We start from the raw sequence: 23,510 nt of genomic DNA, 5'->3' as shown, positions 1-23,510 counted from the left end.
CCCGCTCGCGGCCCTGGACACCGCGCAGGACCGGACGATTGTCTGGGGGGGCGGGGAGAGGTTTGTCCCACGTGCCCAGAGAGCTGCACCAGCGAGGCTACGTCATGGCTCCGCCTTGCACGCCGCACGCCAGTGGGCGGGGCCAGCATGGCGGTTTGAGCAGTGGCGGGAAGCGCCCCTCGGTCAGGCCGCTGCGCCGCGCGGTGAGTGTGCCCCGCCCCCCTGGGCAGTGATGGGCAGGTGGGTGGTCGGGCCGTTACTTGCGGGGCGCGGCTCGACCCCGGCGGTGCCGCTGGCTGGGCGAGAGCCGAGCTCGGGTCTCGAGGTCGCCGTCCAGGAAGGGGTCCTGTCCCCGATCCTCTGCACGGCTGGGCTCGCTCCGCTTCCCAAACCTCGCCCTTGGGCGGCTTGTTCAGCTGCTGCGGCCTCCTCCCGCGCCTCGGGCCTGCCCGGGCTGGGTCAGGACCTTCCTCGGCCCCGGGGAAACAGCAGCAGTGTCGTCAGGGCTTAAACATGAAATGATCTGTTGGAAGCTCAAAATTAACGTGGTTGCTGAAAAACTATAGTACGCTGAAAAAATATGCAACTAGGTTTTCTTGTTCTTTACTTTCTATTGCTCCTTGTAGCACGGCCGTGAGGGAGTGAGAACTGGGCCCTCCCAAGTTGAAGTACTTTTTAATTTCAAGGCAATTAGTCGTAAGAAAGTGCTGACAGCTAGCCCAAAAGTCAGCTAAGGCTTGGAGAACGACTTGGTGTTTGCATATGCTGTGTCAGTGAGCTGTCTCAGAAATGATCGTGCACACTTTTACTATTATTAATAAAAATTGTACAAGGGTTGAAATTACCGTACAAATATAGTAATTGTTATACACCTGGCAACACTGCTGCATGGTCTGAAAGCCCTTTCCTTCCTGCAGCGATCCGTGATGTGGGCAGCGCCTTCCGAGGCATCCCATTTTAAAAAGGATGGGATGATAGTTACAGTTTGCAAATGGGGACATTTAAAAGGAACATGCCCCCCCCCCAAACCATCAGAATCATCACTCCTTTTTACCACACAAACCTACAGGTTTCCCTTCCATAGAGAATCCCTTTTCCCAAGTTTAAAGAGCTGAAGAATTTAGAAAAGAAGATAGAGCCTGGCAAATACTGAATACAGAAACAAAACGGAGCAGAAATTCTTGCTTAGATAATAGTGTAGCCGTTGACCCGTGAGGTTCTAACTGCATGCAGCCCAGCTAGTTTGTATTTAACCCCTTAAGTTTTCAAAGTTACCAAATCATAACAGCCAATTAGATGTTGTAGTGACTTGTTCATATTTCATTTTCTTTAGCAAAAAAAAAAAAAGCTAGTTTTTTGTATTTTACACATGAAATTCACTCTGAAATTTCTGTTTGCCTATCTCTGTAGGTTGCACAAACAGGACTTTCTTCTTTGAGGCAATATACCTAGTAGGTTTTAAACCCTGAAGCGGATTTCAGCTCTCCTAATTTCAACATTCTTTGAGAACACCTGACAGCACTGGACCTGTTAGGGGTGTCGGCAGAGAAGAACGCAGCTTCTGGATTCTGATCTGGTTTAGGCAGCAGGTGGGACCTGAGCTGCTCAGACTGAGATAGTTGTAGATATGCAGAGGTAGATCTCTACAACCCAGCACAGAGGTGTTCAGTGAGTTTAAGTGTTTCCAAGATTAGGCTTAGTTGAACAGGGATTTTTTGGATTGCTGTTTTGGATTTGGCACCTCAATTCTGTCTCTATGCTACTTTGTGTTCAAGTTGGGTGTTTTGTTTTGTTTTGGATCTAGCCCTTGGACTAAGCAGCCAGGCAAGAAAGTAAAAAAAAAGAAATCCTCTGTTTAAACCCCAGGGCCGATTACAACAATCTTGGGGTTGGGAATGTAGGACTAAGTGGGACTTCTCACCCAGTTTAATCTGAAACAGGTTTTATAAGAATGGGAAGACTTGTCTTCAATCCAGTTTGATGAACGGAGAAACTGAATCAGGCAAAAATAGGTAGTGTGACAGTGATGTTGTAGGTGGTCCAGAAATTGGCAAAGGCAAAATTTCTTAGAGTGACATCCTTTGCTGGACCAATGGTGTAGTTAGTGTAACGCTATCTTAACTACAGTAGTTGCTGCAATAAAAGATATCACCCAAAGAAATCCTTGCCCTGGGAAAAAATAGTAATTTACTGCTGACAAAGTTAATTATAAATTACTTCCTCCAGACTAGCAGTGGCTTTGGGCCAATACTGTTTGTGCCCCAGCAGTTGATAAATAGAAGTGTATTTAAGATGAATTCTTGATTGTTTATCTTTTAAAGCCATTTATTTAATATTGAGTACATTTGTATATGAATATTTTCTTTGCCACTTAAGTTTTGTTACTGGTAAGAAATTACACGTAGATATTTAATAGTGCAATGTAGCCATGCTTCATATGCAGTTACAAAGATGCATAAAGAGACTGGATTTGCAGTGGGCTTGTAAACACAAGTTTACAATTAACTATACAATTAATGTATTTTACAGTGAGAAGGCCTCAAGGAAAAAAAATGGAAAGAAATCATTCAATAAGTAAACAGAATGTAAGTTGTACTTTTTCTATTTTTCCACCTGAGTGCAAAATAAACCTAAAAGTATAAACTCTACAAGCTGATCTGTGCTGTGGGCAGAGGGCTCACTTTGTGATGTTACTGGTTTCCGTTTTTATGGGACTAGTACTCAACTAGGCAAAATGGATATTTTGCTTGGATAATGTGAAGCTATTTTACCAAACCTTAACAACAGTTTAAAAAGTGTCCAGTATAATACTTGAGACACTATTCACAACTGGAAATATTAGCTGCATTTACATTCAGTGTCATAATGACAGATACAAAGTTTTACTAAAGGAATGTTTTTATGCTTGTGAGAGTAGAAGTACAGGGGAATGATTCTATTTTATTCTTTGACCTTCATTTGCACATACACAGGTCTTCTCAAGATCATTGGGAATTCTATATGTAAAACTGGCAGGATAGCTCAGCAGTCCCCTCTTTAAAAATGTAATAACAGGTAATAGGATAATTGGGAGAAGGAGAGAACTTTTTAGAAGAGATTTAAAGATTTTGACTTACTTGGCCTAGCAAAATGAAGGATGAGAGGGAAGATCATCACTATTCTACACACTTAAAATCTTAAAGTAAATACTGGGAAAGGAGAGAAACTGTTGAAGTTAAAGGGTGATAGTAGAAAAAGATGAAATAGACATAAATTGGTCATAAACAAATTTTAGTTTAGGCATTTTAAAAAAAAGGTTTTTGGAATGACTTTCTGACCCAGTAGTTGGGAAAAGGAGTCTAAACCATTTTGAGAGAGAACTTGGTAAATTTGTGTGGAAGGGAAAGATTGTAGGGAAGGGGTGATCTTAGAATGATCATAAATTAGAGTTTAAAATATTTCTGATCTCGAGTATTTGCAATTTCTTTTCACTGTATTTAATCTGTATTATACTGGAAAGATGGACGTAATAGATATTGGTTTCATACCTACCTAGGAGCACAAATCCAAAAAGCGCCCATGCAAAAAATTACTTCCGCCTGATGAACTTGATGTCTCCAGGATATTAAAGGTACCTGAGACCAGACAACTTGAAGAACCTGATGATTCATTTGGTTAGTACTTTTAAAGAATAATATACGACTGTCATGCATTATGGGCAAAATATTTCTAAAACATCAGCCTGTATATTAAGGGTTGCTCCTCTTCTTGGGGGAAGAGAGAGAGAAAAACATGCTAATTTATTTTGGGGCTTTTGAAGTCTTTAATATCAAGCAGCTCTTAGATAATACAGAGATAACTGTTAAATAGAAGTTAAAGATAAGGCAAGAAGTAAATATATTCCTAATATCATATTGTAAAACTGGGAACTGCTAGATATAACACTCATCTCGTAAGTTGCTCTTGTATAAAATAGCACTGTTTTCAAGTCCTTTGACTGTTGGTCATTTGGCTCTTGCGTCTGTGCCTGGTAAAAACTTTGAAGTGAAACTATTATGACACTATGACTATATATGGAAATAATTTTAAGCATTTTTAAGGATGCTATGTAGTTACTTTCACATTTATTAAAAAGGAAATATTTTAAGTATAAACATAAAACATTACTTTCTGGTGAAAATTGAATCCACTTTTCATGCTTCATGTGGAGCCCAATGACTGATGTGGCTTTTTTGTTTATGTGACACTAGATTTTAGGGTATGATGATCTGTTCTTCAATACAGGTACTTACCACATCTATCCACAGATGCTTTTGTATAGATTTTTCTTAATGTCATCGAAATGCCAGTGTGTTTTCCAGTAGTATCTGAGTGGTTCAGAAATTAAGGAAAAGTACCACTTCTAAAATGTGATATCTATCATTTATCTCTTTAAGGAAATGGCCAAAATGTATCTGAAATTGAACTAGACTCAATGTTAAAAAGTAAAACAACAGTCTTGCCCCATGTGTATGTGATGGTCTAGTTTGTTCTTCTGTCTCAAACTGATTCTACGAGTTGGATTAAAAACCATAAAGGCATATGCAAACATTGTTTAAATTTGACCAAAGGTACTTGACCCTTCCCTAACTATCCCCTTATCAGCTTATATTGGTGGTGTTCAACCTTTTGACCCTGTGGGCCAGATAAGGAGTGTGGAGCTGGTCCATGGGCCAGATTGGACTCCACGTGCCAGGATCAGGCGTTGTGCCATCCCTGCTTGCTGGGCTTGATCCCTGGGGTCCTGTGCACTGGGATTGGGTTTTGGGGGCTCTGCATCAGCTCCACCTGGCCCTGCATTTGGAGATTGGTCTCCAGGGCTCTGCACTACCTGGTCCTGCACACCAGGATTAGGCTTTGGGAGCCTCCACTTGCCTCTGTGTGCTAGGATTGGGCTCTGTACCACCCAGCCAACTGGCTCAGTGCCAGGAGCCAGATCAGGCCCACAGGCTGGAGATTGAGCACCCCTGGCTTATATCAGTCAAAAAGGAGAGGCAATAATCATGGTTTGTTCACACCAAAAGTTATTGCATGCATACACTAAAATTGGTAAAGCAGCTGCCTTTCCCCTGGAATAGAATTGGAATTTTGCAATCTTATGAGTGACCCATCTCACGAAAAGTAGTTAATTGTCAGTCTCAATATATTTTTATAGGGGAAAAATGACAGTTGTAGAGGAATGTGGGAAGGAAAGAATTTTCTGTAGAACCTTGCTAGGGCTTTAAGTTTCTTACCGCTTCAAACCCAGTTTCTTAATCTTTTCCTCACATGTATTTAGTAGTCATACAACTTCTTTATCTTAACTGTAGCAGCCATGATTGTCCTCTGATAACATCTCTTAAAAGCAATTACAGTATGAGGGAGGGTGGGAGCTGGAAGTCAGATTTATCAATACGCAGCAACATGACATAGAATACCGAACAGTGTTTAAGATACCAGTGAAAGAGCATGGTTTACAAGCCTTAGGAATATGCAAATGTGTGTCTGATGTTGGCACTGGATTTATGATCCAGTCCTGATACTTCTTCTGGGTGGGCCCAAACCCTCAGACCAACCATATCTTTTTCCATTCGATAATAGGCAAATTTTATTGATACACAATGATAAGAGTAATGCAGGCAACGAAAACAAAATAACCCCCCAATCTTACTTATCCACCAGTTCCAGGGTTCTCACAGAGGGACTGTACATCTAGCCCAGGGGTGGGCAAAATGCGGCCCGCGGGCCGGATGCAGCCCACCATGCCATTCTGTCCAGCCTGCGGGGCCCCTAAAAAATTTGGAAAATTTAATATTAATCTGCCCTGGGCTGCCTGTCGTGCGGCCCTCAATGGCTTGCCAAAACTCAGTAAGTGGCCCTCTGCCCAAAATAATTGCCTGCCCCAGATCTAGCCAGTATGTGAGCGCCACCCTGTGTTTTTTTGCTTGCATGTCAGCAGTTTTGGAGGTAGGCTGATGCCTACATCCATCCCATAGTGGGGTGGGCAAGACGGGCAGCTGATGTGCTTTCTGGTCATGTTGGCCTCAGGATCTCCTCTTGATGCTTCAAAATCCACGCTTTTGTATTCTTTTCCTCCTGAAGACTTCATTTCCGAGCATCATTGATTGATCTCCTTGTGGTGGTCATATTGTCCACATTCTGTCTTATCGGCATATCCCTTTGTTTGTCAAACATAGCTTAATCCGGTCATTTACTCGTGTCTTAATTTGGACATCCCCAGCCTCCTAATTTGGTCCCTCCCCCAAATCCTGAAATCCCAGGGGCTTTGCCTGCTAGTCACTGTGACCCAATGCCAATTCTACAGATTTCCTTACCTCTCTTACAGGTTTTCAGGGCATATTTTCAATTTTCCAGCCTGTTTGTCTGCTACCTTCAGACACACAGTGTCTGCCTTGAAGGCTGAAAATGTAACTGTCACAAACAGACTTTTAGAAACCAGTTCACCCTTGCTGTTCCCTTGGACTGTTGTTCTAATGCAATATTTACCTACAATCCAATTCCTAAATGAAAATCTAAATAACATTTTCTAGCTACCATCTGATTTCAATTTGTAAAGGAATAGATTGTGTTTGGTGACAAGCTGCATAGTCTATTAGTGAAAAACCCTCCTTGGTCCTCAGATTATTTTTACATGACTGCATTTTACTAACAAATTTGAAGAAGTATTTTAGTAAGACTTAATTTGGAAAAAAAAATAGACAACATCTATAATTGATGTCACAGCAAATGGGGCTAGTAAAACAAGGTTCCTTTTTTGAAGAGATAAAGTTCTGAAGTTTAAGGGAACTTTATTTTCCATTTTATATAGATCATCCTTTACATAGTACTGCTGTAGATGCTGATGGAGATGTGGAACTGTTGGAAGAGGAAAACTTGGAACATGATGCATCATCTATTCATTCATCTGATTCAGCTCCAGAGAGAAAAAACACAAGAGGAAGGTACAGTAAAAATAATATAATTACCAGCACAGAGAAGCTGTCAAATGCTGTTTTCATAACTCAAGATTTCCTGGGTATAATTTCAAGATTATCCCATTATTTCAAGAAAAACTTTAAATGGTGAGAATCCTGTGCTTACTATATCTTAGCCATGGTTGCCTGAGATCATACATTTAAATACCGGTATAATTTAAAACTTCCTGAATGAAAAACAGGATTTGAATAAATCGGTAAGATGCAGTAGGTGGTTGGTATAGTGCAGGGGTGTGTAATAAGTGGGTCTTCCCAGGGCTGGTCAGATGCTGGCCTACCCACCTGTTTCTGGGCTAACTGCCTGCCACGCCTTGTTGGAAAATGATGAAGATATTACACCAGCAGGAGGCAGCACATTTTTCTGCCCCGATGTCAGGGGGCGCTATCTGCGGTTCCATTCCTCCCCTACACGGCAGCCCAAGCCTCGCAGGTATTCCCTCCAGCCAGCTAGCAGTGGGACCCAAGCTCCGGAGTCTCACCAGGACTCTCACTTCCCACCGGAGCTGGTCCCAGCACCCTCACGCTGGGTTTGCTACACTCATGCGCGCACGCGGCTCTGAGCCCACACATACACTCTCGGGGCTTCGAGCCTTGTCCTCAAGCCCTCCCTGGGCAATCCCCTTATCCTTGGCCCCAGGAGCTTCTTCAGTAGTTCCCCAGGACTCAGGGCCCCACCCCTCTGGAGCTTCACACTGGCTCCTATATGCAGCCTCAGACCTCCACCACAGAGTCCGGGTACCGCCACAGATCCTTCCACCAGCCTGCACCTTGCCTCTGCTCCATGGTGAGCCTGGGCTCCCCTTGCTCGATCTTGCCCCCCAGGGATATGGGAGATGGGGTTAAGATGCCCCAACCCGCCCTTCACCATAGTGGTAACTGGCCTCGTATTTCCTGGGGGCTCCTGCACCACTGGGAGCCCCACCAGGCCACCCACTCCCAGCAGGGTGCAGTTTTAGGTTATGCCTAGGACCACAAGCCTCTTAGACATCCCTATCAGCTCTTGCCCTTACCTCCTGGGTGTTCCTGTTGCAGCCAGGCAGTAGCAAACTGCAGCCTTTATATATTAGGTTCTCAAAATGGCTGCCACCATGAGGCACCTGGTAGCTGCCTGGCTGCCCTTAAAGTGACAGCCACCACCAGTGTCCTGCCACAGGATGTCAAACTCATTTGGCCCTGTGGGCTGGATGAGGAGTGTGCAGCTGGTCTGTGGGCCGGATCAGGCTTACAAAGCAGCCCCACATACTGTATCCAGCCTACCAGACTGGTCCAGTGTAGACACTGTAAGCTGTGTGCACTGTGGACCAGCCTTGCATGCTGCTCCAGCTCCATGTGCTGCATGCAACATGCACTTGCCCAGGCTCCACACGTAGCATATAGGGCTGTTCCAGGGTGCTACACACAGCATGGGTGCTGGTCTGGAGTGAGCACTGCATGTGGCAACCACACCAGAACAACTCTCCATGTTGGATCTGGCATGCAGGGACTAGTCAGTGGGCCTGATCTGGACTGGCCCTGGATCCAGCATGGGTGTCAAATGTAGTGCACCCCAGATTAGCCTCACAAACTATGTGTAGTATGCACTGTCTGCAGCACAGCATGTGGTGCAAGGGGCTGGTCTGGGGTACTTGGGCCTGACCAGTCCTGTATGCTGGATCTGACTTGCATGGCCTGTTTCTGGGCCCAATCCCGACTGACCCTGATCCAGTGTGGAGGGCCAGTCTGGCACAGATGCGCCATGCAGCATGAGCCCCAGATTGGTCTTGCCCCATGCCAGCTGAGCCCCACACATCACATTCAGCACATGGGGCTGGTTCTGGTGCATGCTGCATTGTGGCAGGCAGCACTGTGGGCCAGCTCTACATGCTGGATCCAGGCTAGATGTTTTGATGCTCCTGGTATCATGGATCTGTTTTAAGTTCAAACTTGTACTGTAACATCATGGATGTCAGAACAGTGGTGGCTGAAATGGAAGTTTTTAAAATTTCTTTGTGAAGAATTGTTGACTCTTCTAAACTCAGTTAACTTCTTAGTATTTAATAAAAATAGCAAAGAAATATTTTAAAAAACAAAAAATGATCTATTTAGCTTTGAATCTAGTTTGAGGTGATAAGGAATATTGCTAGCTCGGACAAATTATTATAAACAACTATTTTTGGTTTCATTTTTCTGCGTTATTAAAGCATATCTGGTTTAATTTTGGAGTAATGGTTGCAGAAATGAAATTATTTAGACAAAACTATGGTATTTGTGAATGTGTGATCTTCTAAAGAGGCTTTTCCATCTACATTCTGTCAGAGTCCCTGAAATTATAACTCTGTCCCTGTTTCCAGAGTTTACCACATCTTCTCTTGAGGCCCAGGTAACAGAGGCATTTTTAAGACTTGTATTGGGCTGGGTTCTTTTCAGAGCCTGCTAGCATTGCTTCTTAAGTTTTCAAAGGGTTAATGTTGTGTTATAGGACTCCATTTTCTTTACATGGCCTTTGCTGTACAACCTGCAGTTGATGAACTGGGGTTTGAAAAATTGAAGTTAAATCTGGGACTTCAGTATGGCAATAAATGAGAACCCCATTAGGTCATCATTAATCAAGGCTTTGTTGTATGTATATAATGTGTTGAAGGCAAATATGCAACTCAGTGATCAGTGTGGATTTATACACAAACACAATTTTTTTCTTTATTGCTCATTTTTATTGTAGTAAAAAGCTGGGTTGCTGGAAAATACCTGAAGATGGTGCAAGCAAATTGAAGCCAGAGAGTTCTGAAGACAAATCCTCAAAGAAGAATACGATACAGAAAAAGGTCAGTAAGCCTCAGTCACTTTAATTTAAATCTGTTCTATGGCCTATTCATATCAGAACCAGAAAAGGATCCTAAGTACACTCCTTAGTACTTGTTGTTTTAAGAGCTTCTCAGTTCTCAAAACACCACAGAGAGTTGTGGGATGCTTGATACCACAGTGGGAATGCCAAAAAAAGTTTTGAGTCCTGTCACACTATTGGTGTATTCCTCTTTCATTTGATGTAAAACAGTTATTCTCCCTTAATGAAAAAAAACCTAAAAAATGGCTATATTTCAGACATAAAAAAGTGCTAAATTAGAATCTAAATATTTGGTATATTTTCAGTATTGAAGTTAGAACAGATTCGTTAAAAAAAATGGAATTTTTAGTTAATTACTAAACCTGTATTTTTCAAACTAAATATACCTACCTGTCAGAGATTTTTTTTCCCCTTAGAGCACCAAGCACTTCATTTCTATTGCACTTTCTCTCTCAATATATAAGTTCTGTTGTCACACTTCCTTATCTTATAAGGAGCTTCCAAGCTGACAGACGAAAGGATAACTTGAGAAATATGCCATCTTAATAACAAGTGAAGCCACGCGGTAGTGCAGGGTAGAAAGCTTACACATTGACTTTCTGAAGTGTGAAATTCACTAGACTTAAAATCCTGGCATCTTTCACTTGGAGAACTTTTATGCAGCATTCCTGCTGGTCTGTCAGGAAAGAGAAATGTACAAAGTGGCGAAGTAAATGCGAGAAGTAGGTGAAGCTAACACTTGAAGACAGCTAATCTGATTAAATGATAATGATGGCTCTGACCTTCATGTTAGACAAACTTATATTCCACTGAAAATGTGGGTTAGAGAAGTTCAGGTGTATGGTATCAACATTTGCCCTGGTAGTATGCTTAACAAAAACTTGGTTAATCATTGTGTTCTCTTCTACTTATGTGGTTGTCTCAGGGGAACCGAAGCATAACACTTTTAATTCAGTGCAGAGATACCTAACTACACATCTACTTTTAAAAGTGCATGTAACTTTAATTTTCTTCTTATAAAGACTATGGTGCAAAACTACCAAAGTTAATATATTGAAAAATATGTAGTGTTACATTGAAAAATGTAATAATTACATTTTTGTAAAGTTATGACAATTTAATATTGAAATTCTCATGGGCTGTAATAATTGTATTATTGCTCAAGTTGTTTTAAAAATTCTTAGAGTTTTAATGCAATAGAGTTTTTAGATTTTTTAGCTTGGTAGAACTTAAGTTATTCTTTATTTAGATAGCACAAAAAACGAGAACCGACATGGAAGAATCTAAATTACCATCTGAAGAAGCACTGAAGGACAGCTCTTCAGAAACCAACTTATCAGATCAAATTACAGATTTGGTTAAGAAACTAAACGCACACAAGGTAGTCATTATCCAACTGTAGAGACCCCATAATATCTATGCACTGGATAGATTCAAATAGTAGGACAAAAATAGTGACCTCCCCCAGACCTAGATGGAAGAAAGGAAACATTTTTTATTCTTAAGAGGGCATGACTTTCAGGTGTGAGATGCAGGAAAGACAGAATGAAGAGGCTTTATAAAGTCTAACATTTCTTTTCAAAATCTTCTTAGTATTGTATTACTACTAATGATAAAGAAGGTTGAAGTGAGATGCTTATCAGTAGGCAGCCTAATTAGTGTTTTGTCAAACCTCAGTTAAGTGTAGATCTAGATGTTTATTAAAAAGGTGCTGTTGGTGGTTTGTTACTACTGTTATTTCTATTGCTACTATCTGCCACCATTAGAAATAGTTAGGTCTCATACATTTAAATGATTTAATATAGTTCTTAAAAATTAATCTTTTGCTTGTTATGTTACAGAAGCCTGAGAAGAGTACCAAATCCCATGAGAAACTGAAGAAAAAGCTTTCACAAAAAACCGCATTAGGTCCTTCTGATAAAGGTGATTTGATATTTTATTCTTCATACAGGGATCCTGGTTTTCTCTGATAAAAAAATTGCAAATTCTCTGGTAAATCCCCCAAAATCCACAATTAAAATGAAACACCAATATATGTGTGTGCGTGTGTGTGCGTGTGTGTGCGTGTGTGTGTGTGTGTATCAATTGAACACAGTGTTTTGATGATATATTTACAATTTTAACACAGTTTGGAAGCCCACCAGTGCCTCAATCACTATTCTGTATATATCTTTGTGTCTGTCTGTATGTCTGTAATGCTCTTGGAGCAGTCTGATTGGTTGTCTCAGCAGCCAATCACAATGCTTACTGAAACAACCAATTCGAGTGCTCCTCACAGACGGACACACAGACAGATGGCAGGACATAGCAGGAGGGAGGGGGTGGTGCACAGCTGGGTGTGGAGCAGCACATGGTAGTAGGTGGCAGCAGCCACCCACTGCCCTGTGCAGGTGGGGGTTGGGACATGGGGCCAGATGCAGGGGGGAGCGGGAGGTGGTGTGCAGGCAGATGTGGAGTAGCAGCAGTGTGGGCTGGTGGCTGGCGGCAGCTGCATACTAACTTCTTCCCCCCCAGGGGAAGAATGGGGTTGGGCAGGGCAGAATGGGGTTGGGCAGGGAAGCTTGTTGCTGCGGCTGCGAGCTCTGTGCTGCCCTGGCAATGCACCCCCTCCCCACCCAGCAGCAGCAAGGGGCACAACTCCATGCCTTTGTCCCCACTGCTGCCAGGAGGACAGGGGGCGCACCAGCCCCTGCCCTGTGTAGAGATCTGGGGGGGCACAGGTCCCCCCTACCTCCCATGGAATGAGCCACCCGCAGCCCTGTCCCCCTCCCTGCTGGAACCCTGCAGCTGCACATTGTGGCCCCGGTCCCCAAGCCCCATGCACTGCTCGGCTGTACAGCAGCCTCAGCCCCAGCCCCGCTCAGCTCGCTCCCTCCCTCTCTCCCTATGGAAGCCTCGGTCCCCCTCCCCACCACCAGATATACCTAAGTGGTGCTGAGGTTCCTTTATTGAACACAGATAGATTTTTGTAATGGTATTTATATACTAGATTTGTTTAGGAGCATTTTTAAGCTAAAACACCTTATTTGCATTTTTGGTTCTAGATGGTTGGTGTATACATAAGACCAGATAAATAATTTTAATTTTAGAAACTAAACTGTTAAAATATTTATAGCATGCTCGTTATTTTTTGTCAGCATTACATTATTTTAATTGTGAATCATTTGAATTGCATATAATTCATTTTTACTGTGTTTTATTCTTACAGTTGATAGGCCACATTCTGTACAGGTCTGGTGCCCAAAGGGAATGAAAAGATTTTCCAGAGATATTACAGAGCTGGATGTTGTTCTGGCTAAGTTTGAGGACATAGCAGCAGACTACAAGTAAATATTTAGGTTTTTTTGTGACTTGAAACTCCAGCTTAGCAAAACATGTTGTTTAAAAACTGACTACCCAGAGCACTAGAAAACACTCTAGCACCACTCCTGTATTACTTGGGATTATTGTGACTGTTTCTAGTTTCTTTGCTAAAATGTGATGTGATCCTAGGAAGGTTAGACTCTGGTTGGGATTTGGTATTGACCAAATGCAAATATAATATCTGTTTTGTGGATAGCTGCTGTTTTAAAGGTCTATTTTTTTTAATATGCCATGTCTGAAAAAATGAAATCTGTTGAAGATTGCACTTTGATTTCTCAGGGCCCAAGAGATGTCATGAGCTCTGTTTTTCTGTAAAATCCTACATTTAAAGGGGTAGTCTGAATTTCCAAAGACCATTCAGCTTTGAGACTCTTTAAACATACCAATCCAACTTTTACTACCATTTTGATAACTCTTCATTTCTCTACTTTATTCTTAATGAGAATTCAAGATTCTTGTTCCAAGTGTAATATTTCAGTCCTGTTGTGAATGATAAGGACATCATTCCTAATACTGGGTAAAAGGAAAAAATACCACCACAACACTGGTAGTGTTTTGCTAAAATCTACATATTAGACTTAAAAGTTTTCGGGGATTTGTCTTAAGAAAGAAGAGTTCTGCATGCTGCAGTATTTCACTAGACAAGATACAAGAAATAGACTGGAAGTCCTATTTGTAATTTATAATTATGCATTGTGGTGATGCCCTTTCCCACTGCTCAGAAAGACTTACTGCTCTTAAAATCCTCTTACTAATTTCTGTAGACTGTGTGTCACAGAAATAGTATTTCCTTTTTTGAGGTAACACGGTTCAAAACATCAGCTGATCCTGAGCAAATTTAGGATAAGCAAAACTTTCTTTTAATTTAAATAAACCTTGCCATATACTTAACTCTGCACAAGGTATAGCTTAATGATTAAAAAGAAAAGCTGAATGAACTAAAAGTTTGGCTTGAGATGTTATCACAACTGACTCCTCAGAGGGAGCAGTTGGCCTGTTGCCAGTTAGTGACACATTTGCCAGTATGTGATTGTGACAATGTGACACAGGACCCCTGGGGTTCTATGGTTGGTTACCCTTAGTCAGAGAGATTGAGGGTAATGGCAGAGCAGGCCAGAGAGCAATATGCTGCCATTGGTGGGCCCAGTTGCCTGGCTTTTTAAGTCCTTAGGATAGGCTGGGGGGAAACCACAGCAGAAGTGATATGAAAGGGTCTGTGACTTCAGGAAGTTTAAAAACCACTAACCGAATGTGTGCGTGTGTGCGTGCGTGCGTGCGTGCGTGCGTGTGTGTGTGTGTGTTCAATCTTCCCCATCTCCTCCAGAGAAAGAGTGGAGTCTACGATTTGCATCAGAGCAATTGATGGATTCTTTTCTGGTTTCAAAGACCAACTCACTAAAACTGTAAGTACATTAATAAATATAGAAAGCAGTTACTTCAGTATAGTAGGAGTGCCTGTACAACTTACTTCTATGCTGCCTTTTACTGATATGTCTCAAGACATTTTAAAATTAATCCACCTTGTTAGGAATTAAGCCAGAGAAATAAAGGGTTTGACTATAGGCAGTTAGACCCTATTCCTGCACCTTGCCACATGTGGAAAGACTGCTGTACCTATACCAAATCTCACTGGTGCTTCATATGGGCACAGCAGTGAGCTCACATGAAGGGCTGTTCCTGGGGTGGCACAAATCGGGGTGACTGCCCCAGGCCCTGCGCTTTGGGGGGCCCCATGTAGCAGCAGTGGCATGGAGCTGTGCGGAGCGGCAGCTCCATGTCCAGCCACTTGCTACCCCTCCCCACTGCCGCTGCTGCCACTGTCAGTAGCAGTGGCAGCCTCTTTGGGTCCGGGGCCTGTGGGATCGGAGTGGAGGCAGGGCCCCACATGGGCTGATTTGCCCCAGGCCCTGCACTCTGCTCGGGTCCACTCTGCTCACATGCATTGAATTGCAGATTGGACTATTACCCTGTCAGCTTTATGGAGCAGGCCCATCTCTAAATGTTTAATGCTGTAATGCTGTCTGTTCATTAAGGGCCCTACTCTTATAGGCTGCCTATGCATATTCTCATTTCCATTTTAATTAGAATGTGATTAATTGAGTCTGCTCCATGTTCTAATTAAAACGCTCTACCATTGCCTCATCATCATGTCTATTAAGCCTGCATGCGTTTTAAAATGGCCGCTGGGGCACGTGAGCTGAACCTCATCGAATGAGGTTTTAGCTCAAGTGTCCCACAGCCATTTTTAAACATGCAGGGGATTAATAGACATAACAATGAGGTAGTTTAATTAGTGGCTGTCCAGGAACCACTCTAATTAAAATGCCCCTTCACCCCCAAGCACATGTATAGGTAGCCATAAAAACTAAGGAGACATTTCTAATACTAGTGAAGAAGCAGTCCTGTGAAGAGAGTGCAGGTTGAGGAAATGGGGCTTGTAGATCTGAAAGTCCAACCAGGTACACAAGGTGCTGCTGGTATGCTTGCTTCAGAAACCTTGTACGTGAAAAATTATTTTCTGCTGAATGCTGAAGTGCAATGGATTTGGCCTTAAACATTTGTTTTCCAAAGGGCTGTTAGTATATATTGCATTGAAAATAGCCTTTCTAAATAAAAAAACAGAGCTACTAATGCTAATTATGCCTGTGGGTATTGAGATATATTCGTAGTTAACAGCAAGTAGTATAAAAAGTTCAGAACTTTTAGCAGCATCATAAGTAAAGAGCAGTCAACATTTAAAATTATAGTGTGAAGTTAAATCATTTATCAGCCTGGACAAATTAAAAACAGTTTGCATGCTTGCAATGATAAAGTTGTAAAAAACTTGGATTTTGTTAGATAACAAAGTAAGGCAGTGTTATTACCTCCATCAGCACAAGAGAAGATGACTGTATTTTATAAGTAGCATAAGAAATGGTGTAGCTATGATAGTCCAGGAATTATGCAAGAGGCAAAGATTTCTTCTGCTCTATGGTTTGGAAAACATGAGGCAGGGTGACTTACCAGTAATATTTCCTGTAATCAAAACAGCTAAAATTTTTTCAAAAGTAATTATAACATTAAGGAGAATAGATAAATGGATGTTGGAAAAAAAGATCAGGTTTACAGTGATTTGTTTTTCTTGTCTCTAGATAACAGAAGTCCAGGAACTGAAAGATTTGAAAAGAAAAAATGCTAAGGTAAAGAATGCAGTACCTGTCTCTTTAAATGAAATTATATTGATTCTCAGTGTTTTTAACTGAAACCAAACTTGGATGATTTTTAAAAATTACATTACAAATATACATACATCTCCATGTTAGTGTGATGCAGTTTATTTAGGAATAATGTTAGTCATATATGTAATTTTGAAACTGTTTGCTGTCAGGTTTGTAAGAGGCTGGAGGTTAGATAGGACAGTTCAATAAACAGCGAAAAATCTGTATAAGGAAAAATATACTGTTGAACAAGAATGTGGTGAAAGCAGATACTGATCTCTTGTAACTTGTCTCATGCTGTTAAAGATTTTTCAAGGTAATTGGTCATGCGTAGAAGACTTTCTTAATAATGTTTTAAGTGCTAGAATAGTGCACTACATGGTCTGTCTCTAGAGCAGTGGTTCTCAACCTCTTTTACCAGAACCCATTTGTAAAACATTTGCCAGTCCCAACCCAGTAAATAGTTTAAGTAGAAAACAGCTCCCCTGGTTCTGCTGGTGCCCCTCACTCCCAACCCACCACCCCCCAGCCCTGCTGGTGCCCCTCACTCCCAACCCGCTCCCCCAGGCCCCAGCTCCCCAGTGTGTGGTGCAGGGGGTAGGAGGGCAATGGTGGGATCTGTGCTTCACCCAGAGTTGTGCACCCACAGTGAACATGGAGCTGCAGCCTGGCTGGACCAGCATGGGTAGGACCCACCTCTGCAGCTCAGCAGACAGAACTTGGCACGCACGGGAGGACAGAGTGGGGTGGTAAGACCCGTTGCTGCCACTGCTGCTGGAACCCCTGCACCAGGCCACTGCCTGTAGTGGAGGAGGGGAACTATGTTGCCCTCACCTCCCACCTCCAGCTCCTCCAGAGCCAGGACATGGCTCTACCTGGCTGCCACTGCTATCCCTCTCAGGCCATGGCTGTACCCTAAAGAGAAGGTAGAGTGGTGGATCATGTCACTGGTGCCCCTCTGACGCGTCTTCTATACCCCTACCCCATCCCTCCCCCACCCCCATAGACTCAGCTGCTCTCCATGCTGCCTGGTGGCTATGCATGTGCACATGCATATGGCACTCCCTGCCTGACTGCCACTCCCTCCAGCCCCAAGCAGCCCATCTCCGCCAGCCTGCAAGGGGAAAGCCACAGTTTCCCATGTTGTTCTCCTTTAAAGGAGAATCCATTTTTAAAGTTTTTTGATCCTTTTTTTTAAATTTGTTCATTACCTTTTCATATATTCTTGCGACCCACAGGTTGGGAAATGCTGCTCTAAAGTGTCACAATTAAAATGAAAGCCAAAACATAGATTTAAAATCCACTCTGGCAGTCATGGGACTGGTGTTAAATTTATACAGATGCATCCTTTAACTATGACTAAATGAAGAAAACATACTTTTAAAGTTATGTCTATATTCTAGATGGAGTATGAAACACTTGGCTCCCCTTTTGTGCTTCATGGCCTCTTTTTTGAAATAAGAATGTTTTTGGCCTGAATGCTTCTGTTTTTTAACAGTACTATGTGTGCATTTTCTGATGCAAAGTTACCTTAAAACAGCATTTTACTACTACTTTCTTTTCTGTTAAGAGCTTTTTCTGTCTTACAAAGTGTTTGGTATAACACAAGCATATTTAATCTGATTCTGAAGACAGAACGTGAGCCACCACAGTAATTGCTGCCTTTTGACTATTTGGATTAAAATCAGTACTTATTTTAGGAAGGAATTTAAGAAAAATATCCTGTTTAAATTTACCTTTGGTAATTTGGTATTTTGTCCATGATTGAGAACACAATGACTTTCATCTGTTCTCACTTGAATGCTTTGCCAGTCCCAGATACAGACTCCATGCAGAGTCTCCAGTGTTTTGTTTATAAATAGTTCTAAATTTTAAAGTCTTTATGCAGTTAGTCAGAACTTGAGCTGTAGTTCCACAAGAAGTTCCAGGCAGATGGAACCTGGCACACTTTATAAAGAGTCTCCTCTGTTAAGTGGTCTCTCTCTTTGGGTAGGCTTCAGGATTTGGGCCATCGCTTGCAAATACTTAAAAGTAATTGGACTAAAAAAATAGCACAGGATAATCTTAAAACTAGATAGGGAATCCTTCAGGATGAAAGACAGTTAAGTGTTTAAAAGCATAACATTTGCTGCACTGCTTCTGTAAGTGTCTATAGTAACGCATTACTTCATTGAAAATTTGGGTTGTATTACACTAGCAGGTGTTATTTTTGTCTATAACAGTTTAGAATAATTTAAATGAAGCATGCCAAAATGTTATCGGGACACTGTGTGTGTCCATCTGCTTGTAGAGCCAATATCCTTTAGTCTTATGAGTTCAGTCAGCAGTGTAAGTCTTAGAGGGATGGAGGAAATTCTTAGAAGTTTTAGAAACCTTTTAAAACCTTGGCCCTGCCAAATATTGCAGTATCAGGCACTGTTATGCCTGATAGTTCAGGATTATCCAAGTCTAGAACCAGGAGCACAGATAAGGTGCAACCCAAAAGAAAAAAAATCTGTCTTCATTTTAAGTAACTTTCCCTTGAGGTTACAGGAGAAATTTTCAAAGAGTGTTTTGCTTAATTGTTTCCAGGTGTTAGCAGAAATTAATAAGAAAAGGCGGCGTTTGATGGAAATTAGGGAAGAACTAATTGGGTGAGTTTGTCTGTTAACTACACAATAGTTACTTGTGGAACTTAAGTACAGTGCTCAGAACATCAAGGGAAGTAATTCTTACTCTTGTCTTCATTATTTTGTTTAAAGATTGTTTATTTGAGACCTACATCCACTGCCGTCATGCACTTCTTTCTATTTTGTAAAAGTCCAAAAGGACTCCTTTTCCGTATTTGAGTTACAGTGCTGCATAGTAGAAGCAGGTAGTTAGTTTTTAACTGTTTCACATTAGACTTGTTTGGAAAATGGTTTCTTGTCTTTGAGTTACTTGTCCCATGCAGAATACATCCATGAGTAGATGTGAAATGATCAGTTAACCCTGTCTTCGAGAGTGGGTGTTATGTGCAGCTGTCATCTTCCCTCCTGGGGGGAACCAACTGGGGAAGGGAGTGCTGCGTGGTTCCCTCCCTATCACAGAACCACATAATTACCTTAGTAGAACTTGCCTTTGAGCATGCTCAGTATGTTCTGATGTGACATGTTTATGAGCATGTACAAGATTCAACATGCAGTGATTGGTGGAATGATAGAACGCCTAAGGTTGAGTTCTGTAAACATTAGAATATTTTCTTAACATAGACAATTTTTAGGAATCACTACTCTGGGCAATACTTTTAACCTTTAGATATTAGTTTACTTTAGGTTGTATTCCTTGACAAGAATTATCCCTTAGAATCCCCTGACCACTTCTGATTTTTTTAATAAGAATACAATCATTAATTGATGAAAACTAATTTATATGCACAGCATGTATGGGATCTGCAGTATCTTGTGGATCGTAGACTAGAACTAAAAAAAGATTCAGCAGAGCACTGAATTGTTGTTACACAACACCTATTTTTAGTCGTCTGGTCCCAGAATTGGAGTGCACAAAACCAAGTCACGTGCCTTAGGGTATAGCCATTCACAAAGCACACCCTGTTTGCTTGTTCTCACTCTACCTTTGCCAAACCCAGAAATGAGGCACTGGAAGATGCCCTTGGAGCCTCCCATAACTGCTTTGTGTCTGCGTCTTTTTCCAGCATGCTTGAGTGCTGTGGCTTCTTCGGACTGTGACAGAAGCAGTAGAGGCATAGCCTAAATTCTGTTTGCTGAGCATGGGGAGAGCTGAGACACAGAATGGGGTTTCCAACAGTAAGCCTGGTTAACAGAGAAATACCTAAATTGGCCTGTAGGAAATGTTGGGGAGGACTATGTCTGAAATCCTGCTCCCCCTCCAGAAAGTAAGTGCCTGTGAGATTAGGAGTAATAGTCAGAAGCCCCTATCTGGACTTGGACCCTGCACCCTTTGAGCTATATACAATTGCTCACTCTTTTTTTAAACAACTGGAGGAAGAGCCCAACATTGCCTGCCTTTGTCAAGGAAGCAGGACTCAACTTTAAACCCACAGCTTTCCTCTCCTAAGAGTATTGGGCTACCAGCTAGGCTGGGAGGGGCACTCTCCACCACTTCTGCTAATAAGGCTGCACCTACCATATAGTAGTCATGGGGCCAGGAGAAAGGAGTGCGACTCTAGTATTCACTGGAGAGGCTTGGACGAAGTCCAGTGCTTCCTTATGTATTTTAGCTAATGACATTGTGCCCAGAGAAAACTCTCATGGGGGCTCCCTCTTTCTGGCCCCTAAATATTTTAAGTTCTCGGTTGCATAGTGGTACAGCTTCAACAAGAGTGGTAGATAGCACCCTCAGCTGTATAGCATTGGGAGCTATGGATCTCCTGCTTCCTGGCAGAGTGATCTTAACCAGGAGGGAACCATAGAAAAGGTAGGTACTTCCACCACGGCTTGAATGAAATGGACATTGCCGGAGTGTTTTGTGCTTGACTGGACCATGTTCCAAGTATGCCTAACACTAGCATATTAGCCTATCAGGAAATGTAGGTGGTGGACCTCATCTAGTCATAGATCCCAACTAAGCTAAGGCATGAGACATACTGACCAGCCTGCAGGTGCCCGCAGCCAGAACTCTAGGCATTGAGGGAACTTCGCAGATTAAACCCTTGAGATGCATCTGCAGCTTTTCAGGAAACTTCAGACTTAACTGCAGGTTTTGTGGATTTGCACTAGTACTAATATCCACTTAATAAAAATGTTTACCTCAATTGAACAGGAAGCTATGCTACATACCAAGCCATCTTCACAGAAACAAAACACTCAAAATAACTCCTGAAAAAAATGTTCAGAACTTGATTCTTTGGTAATCTGCAGGACTGAACCAAAGCTGAAGCGGTTACAAAGGGAATATGCTGAGCTACAAGACAGGAAATCATCCTTCAGGATTACCACCCAATTTATGACTGACTTAAAAGAATTGCAAAAAGAGTATTCCAATTACAGAGAAAAACACCCACTGGAAAAAGTAACCGTAAGTATATTTTGCTTATTATTTATTTATGTTTAGACCGTAGCATTGTTGGTGGCTCCAACTCCAAACCACAACTGAAAAATAAGTGCAGTGAATGGATCGTGTATGTATAGTGTGTTAGGTTTATTTTAATATGGAAACTGGGAAAAAATTTTCAGTAGGGAAACAAATTAAATCAGTCTTTAGTTTAGCTTTAGGGAATAAAAACAGTGTCAAGAAGCTCTCATCCTGTGAAGATTGTAGTATGATTTCTAAACTTTCACTACACCTTTAAAATCGTTCAGATGTTAGTTGCTTCTAGAAGGAGGTGAGACAGTATTAGCCTTATCTCCAGGAATTATATTACAGAACAGAAGTGGTTTTATTCTGGAGTCCTCTCTCAAATTTGCTGGCCTAGGGAAATCTCTTCAACATTGGGACATTCCCTTAGCCATACATTAACTTAATGATCTATTCTGCATGTTTAAATAGCGACACTAAATCAGATTCCAGTGTTTTAAATAATGGGACAAATGAAGTGTTCAAAACAGGTAAGAACTTAATGGAAAATGTTTGCTTTCAAAGGAATGCCATGTAATTTTCTCCTTCTCCAACAGTATGGTGTTTCCAGCCTACCCGCTCTTCTAATCGAATCTCGAAGAATTTTAAGAGCTGAGAAGCACTTTCAAATAATCAATAAAAGATTACAACAGGCTTTGGATTTACAAAGACAGAAGCCACCAGAAAAACTTTAAAATGCTTTATACAACACTCTTTTAAAGATCTTTTTTCAACTAAGCACTATTTTAATTTTGTTTTCTATTTAATTTAAGACTACTGACTGCTTTAAGATAAGGTCACATTTTACTGTCATTGACGTAGCTTTGGTTTGCACTTAATTTTAGATAGGAAAGAAGCAACAATTAAAACTACACATAAGCATTAGTAAAATAAACTTGTGTTTTTAGTTTATTCTGTTTTTTCATTTCTAGCAGGGAAAGCTACAGTGTTCTGAAGACTCAAAGTCATAAAGAGCAGCTGTGGTTTTCTTTAGCGTTTTGACGTAGTTAAGCTACATTGATTGAATCTTATCACAAATTTCTCAGGATGAGTCAATGAATTAAACTCTTGCTTTCCAGTAAATTAGTACTGTAACTCCTTGAAAAGTCTAAGTCAGAGGTGGGCAAAATACATCCTGGGGGCTGTATCTGGCCCACAGCAGGTCCATGGGCCCTGCCTAGCCATAGGGGGCAGCCCAAGCTGTGGCATGTGTGGCTGGTCTCACTGCCCCCTGGTGCATGGTGGGGTTGGGGGTGTAGTGCTAAGCTGCTGCCAGATCTTGCCCCACTGCTTGTCTGCCATGAACCTATTACCAGGGTGCTGGACAGAGAGGGTGGATACTTTATTATGACCAGCCTGGGTGGATGGGATGGGGCCACAGGCATGTGGGGAGCAGCATCCAGGAGTGGGACAGGTGGATGGGGCCAAGGTCATGGGGCAGTGACAGCACAGGGCCAGGGCCTGGGGCAGAGCTGCAATCCGCTCCTTGCACATCCCTTCCTGTGGGTCTGGTGCCTGTCACAGGCACATGCAGGGAAGCAGATCATGGCTCTGGCCTGCTCCTGGACACTGATCCCCATCCTGTCTGCCAGGCTGAGTGGGCCCTGCCTGTGGGGGTTCCAGGCCAGTCTCTATGGAGACCCCACCTGCTCCATCTGGTAGGTGTGGGGCAGATGGGCCCAGGACCACAGAAGATCAGTTGCTCTCCTTTTTCCTCCCTCCCCCAGCCCACAACAACTCACCAAGACTCCTTAAGTTCCACTTCAGCCCAAATAATTGCCCACCCTTGGTCTAAAGTGTTAACAATGGACATTATATATACAGGTTGACTTGATAATGAAGCTTGCTAAGGACCAGTTCCAGGTAAAGTAGACAAGCTTGCCTCCTAAGAGATTGATGGCAAAGGGCACAAGTGATCTGATAAATGTCACAACCACCTGTTGATGAATAAAAATGCAAACATTCATTTTAAAAATAGTTTAAAACATTGCACGTTTCCTTTTGTTTGACTACTTAAATCTAATAGAATTGCTTTTGTCATCTGAGAAGGTACACTTTATTGGTTTAGATAAGCTTTTGATT

The 23,510-nt window shown here is 42.0% G+C and overlaps 1 protein-coding gene across 3 annotated transcripts; it reads left to right on the top strand.

The window, feature by feature from the left end:
* Window positions 1-109: 109 nt before the first annotated feature.
* On the top strand, window positions 110-22,340 carry CENPU (centromere protein U). 3 transcript variants are annotated; one of them, XM_019521905.1, is made up of 13 exons: window positions 110-203; window positions 2,530-2,585; window positions 3,536-3,653; window positions 6,827-6,959; window positions 9,691-9,793; window positions 11,063-11,194; window positions 11,655-11,736; window positions 13,022-13,139; window positions 14,501-14,579; window positions 16,308-16,355; window positions 18,945-19,006; window positions 21,233-21,389; window positions 21,986-22,340. In XM_019521905.1, the coding sequence occupies exons 2-13, from the start codon at window positions 2,553-2,555 to the stop codon at window positions 22,121-22,123; spliced, it is 1,203 nt and encodes a 400-aa protein (XP_019377450.1). In that variant the 5' UTR covers window positions 110-203; window positions 2,530-2,552; the 3' UTR covers window positions 22,124-22,340. The 3 variants fall into 3 exon arrangements, with proteins under 3 accessions (XP_019377450.1, XP_019377448.1, XP_019377449.1); XM_019521903.1 differs by lacking the exon at window positions 110-203 and having other exon boundaries at window positions 2,175-2,585; XM_019521904.1 differs by lacking the exons at window positions 110-203; window positions 11,063-11,194 and having other exon boundaries at window positions 2,434-2,585.
* The last annotated feature ends 1,170 nt before the right edge of the window (window positions 22,341-23,510 follow it).

The sequence above is a fragment of the Gavialis gangeticus genome, unplaced genomic scaffold (genome assembly GCF_001723915.1).
Source record: "Gavialis gangeticus isolate Ggan-Ray unplaced genomic scaffold, GavGan_comp1, whole genome shotgun sequence".
Lineage (NCBI taxonomy): Eukaryota > Metazoa > Chordata > Crocodylia > Gavialidae > Gavialis > Gavialis gangeticus.
This window is presented reverse-complemented; position numbering and strand designations above follow the sequence as displayed.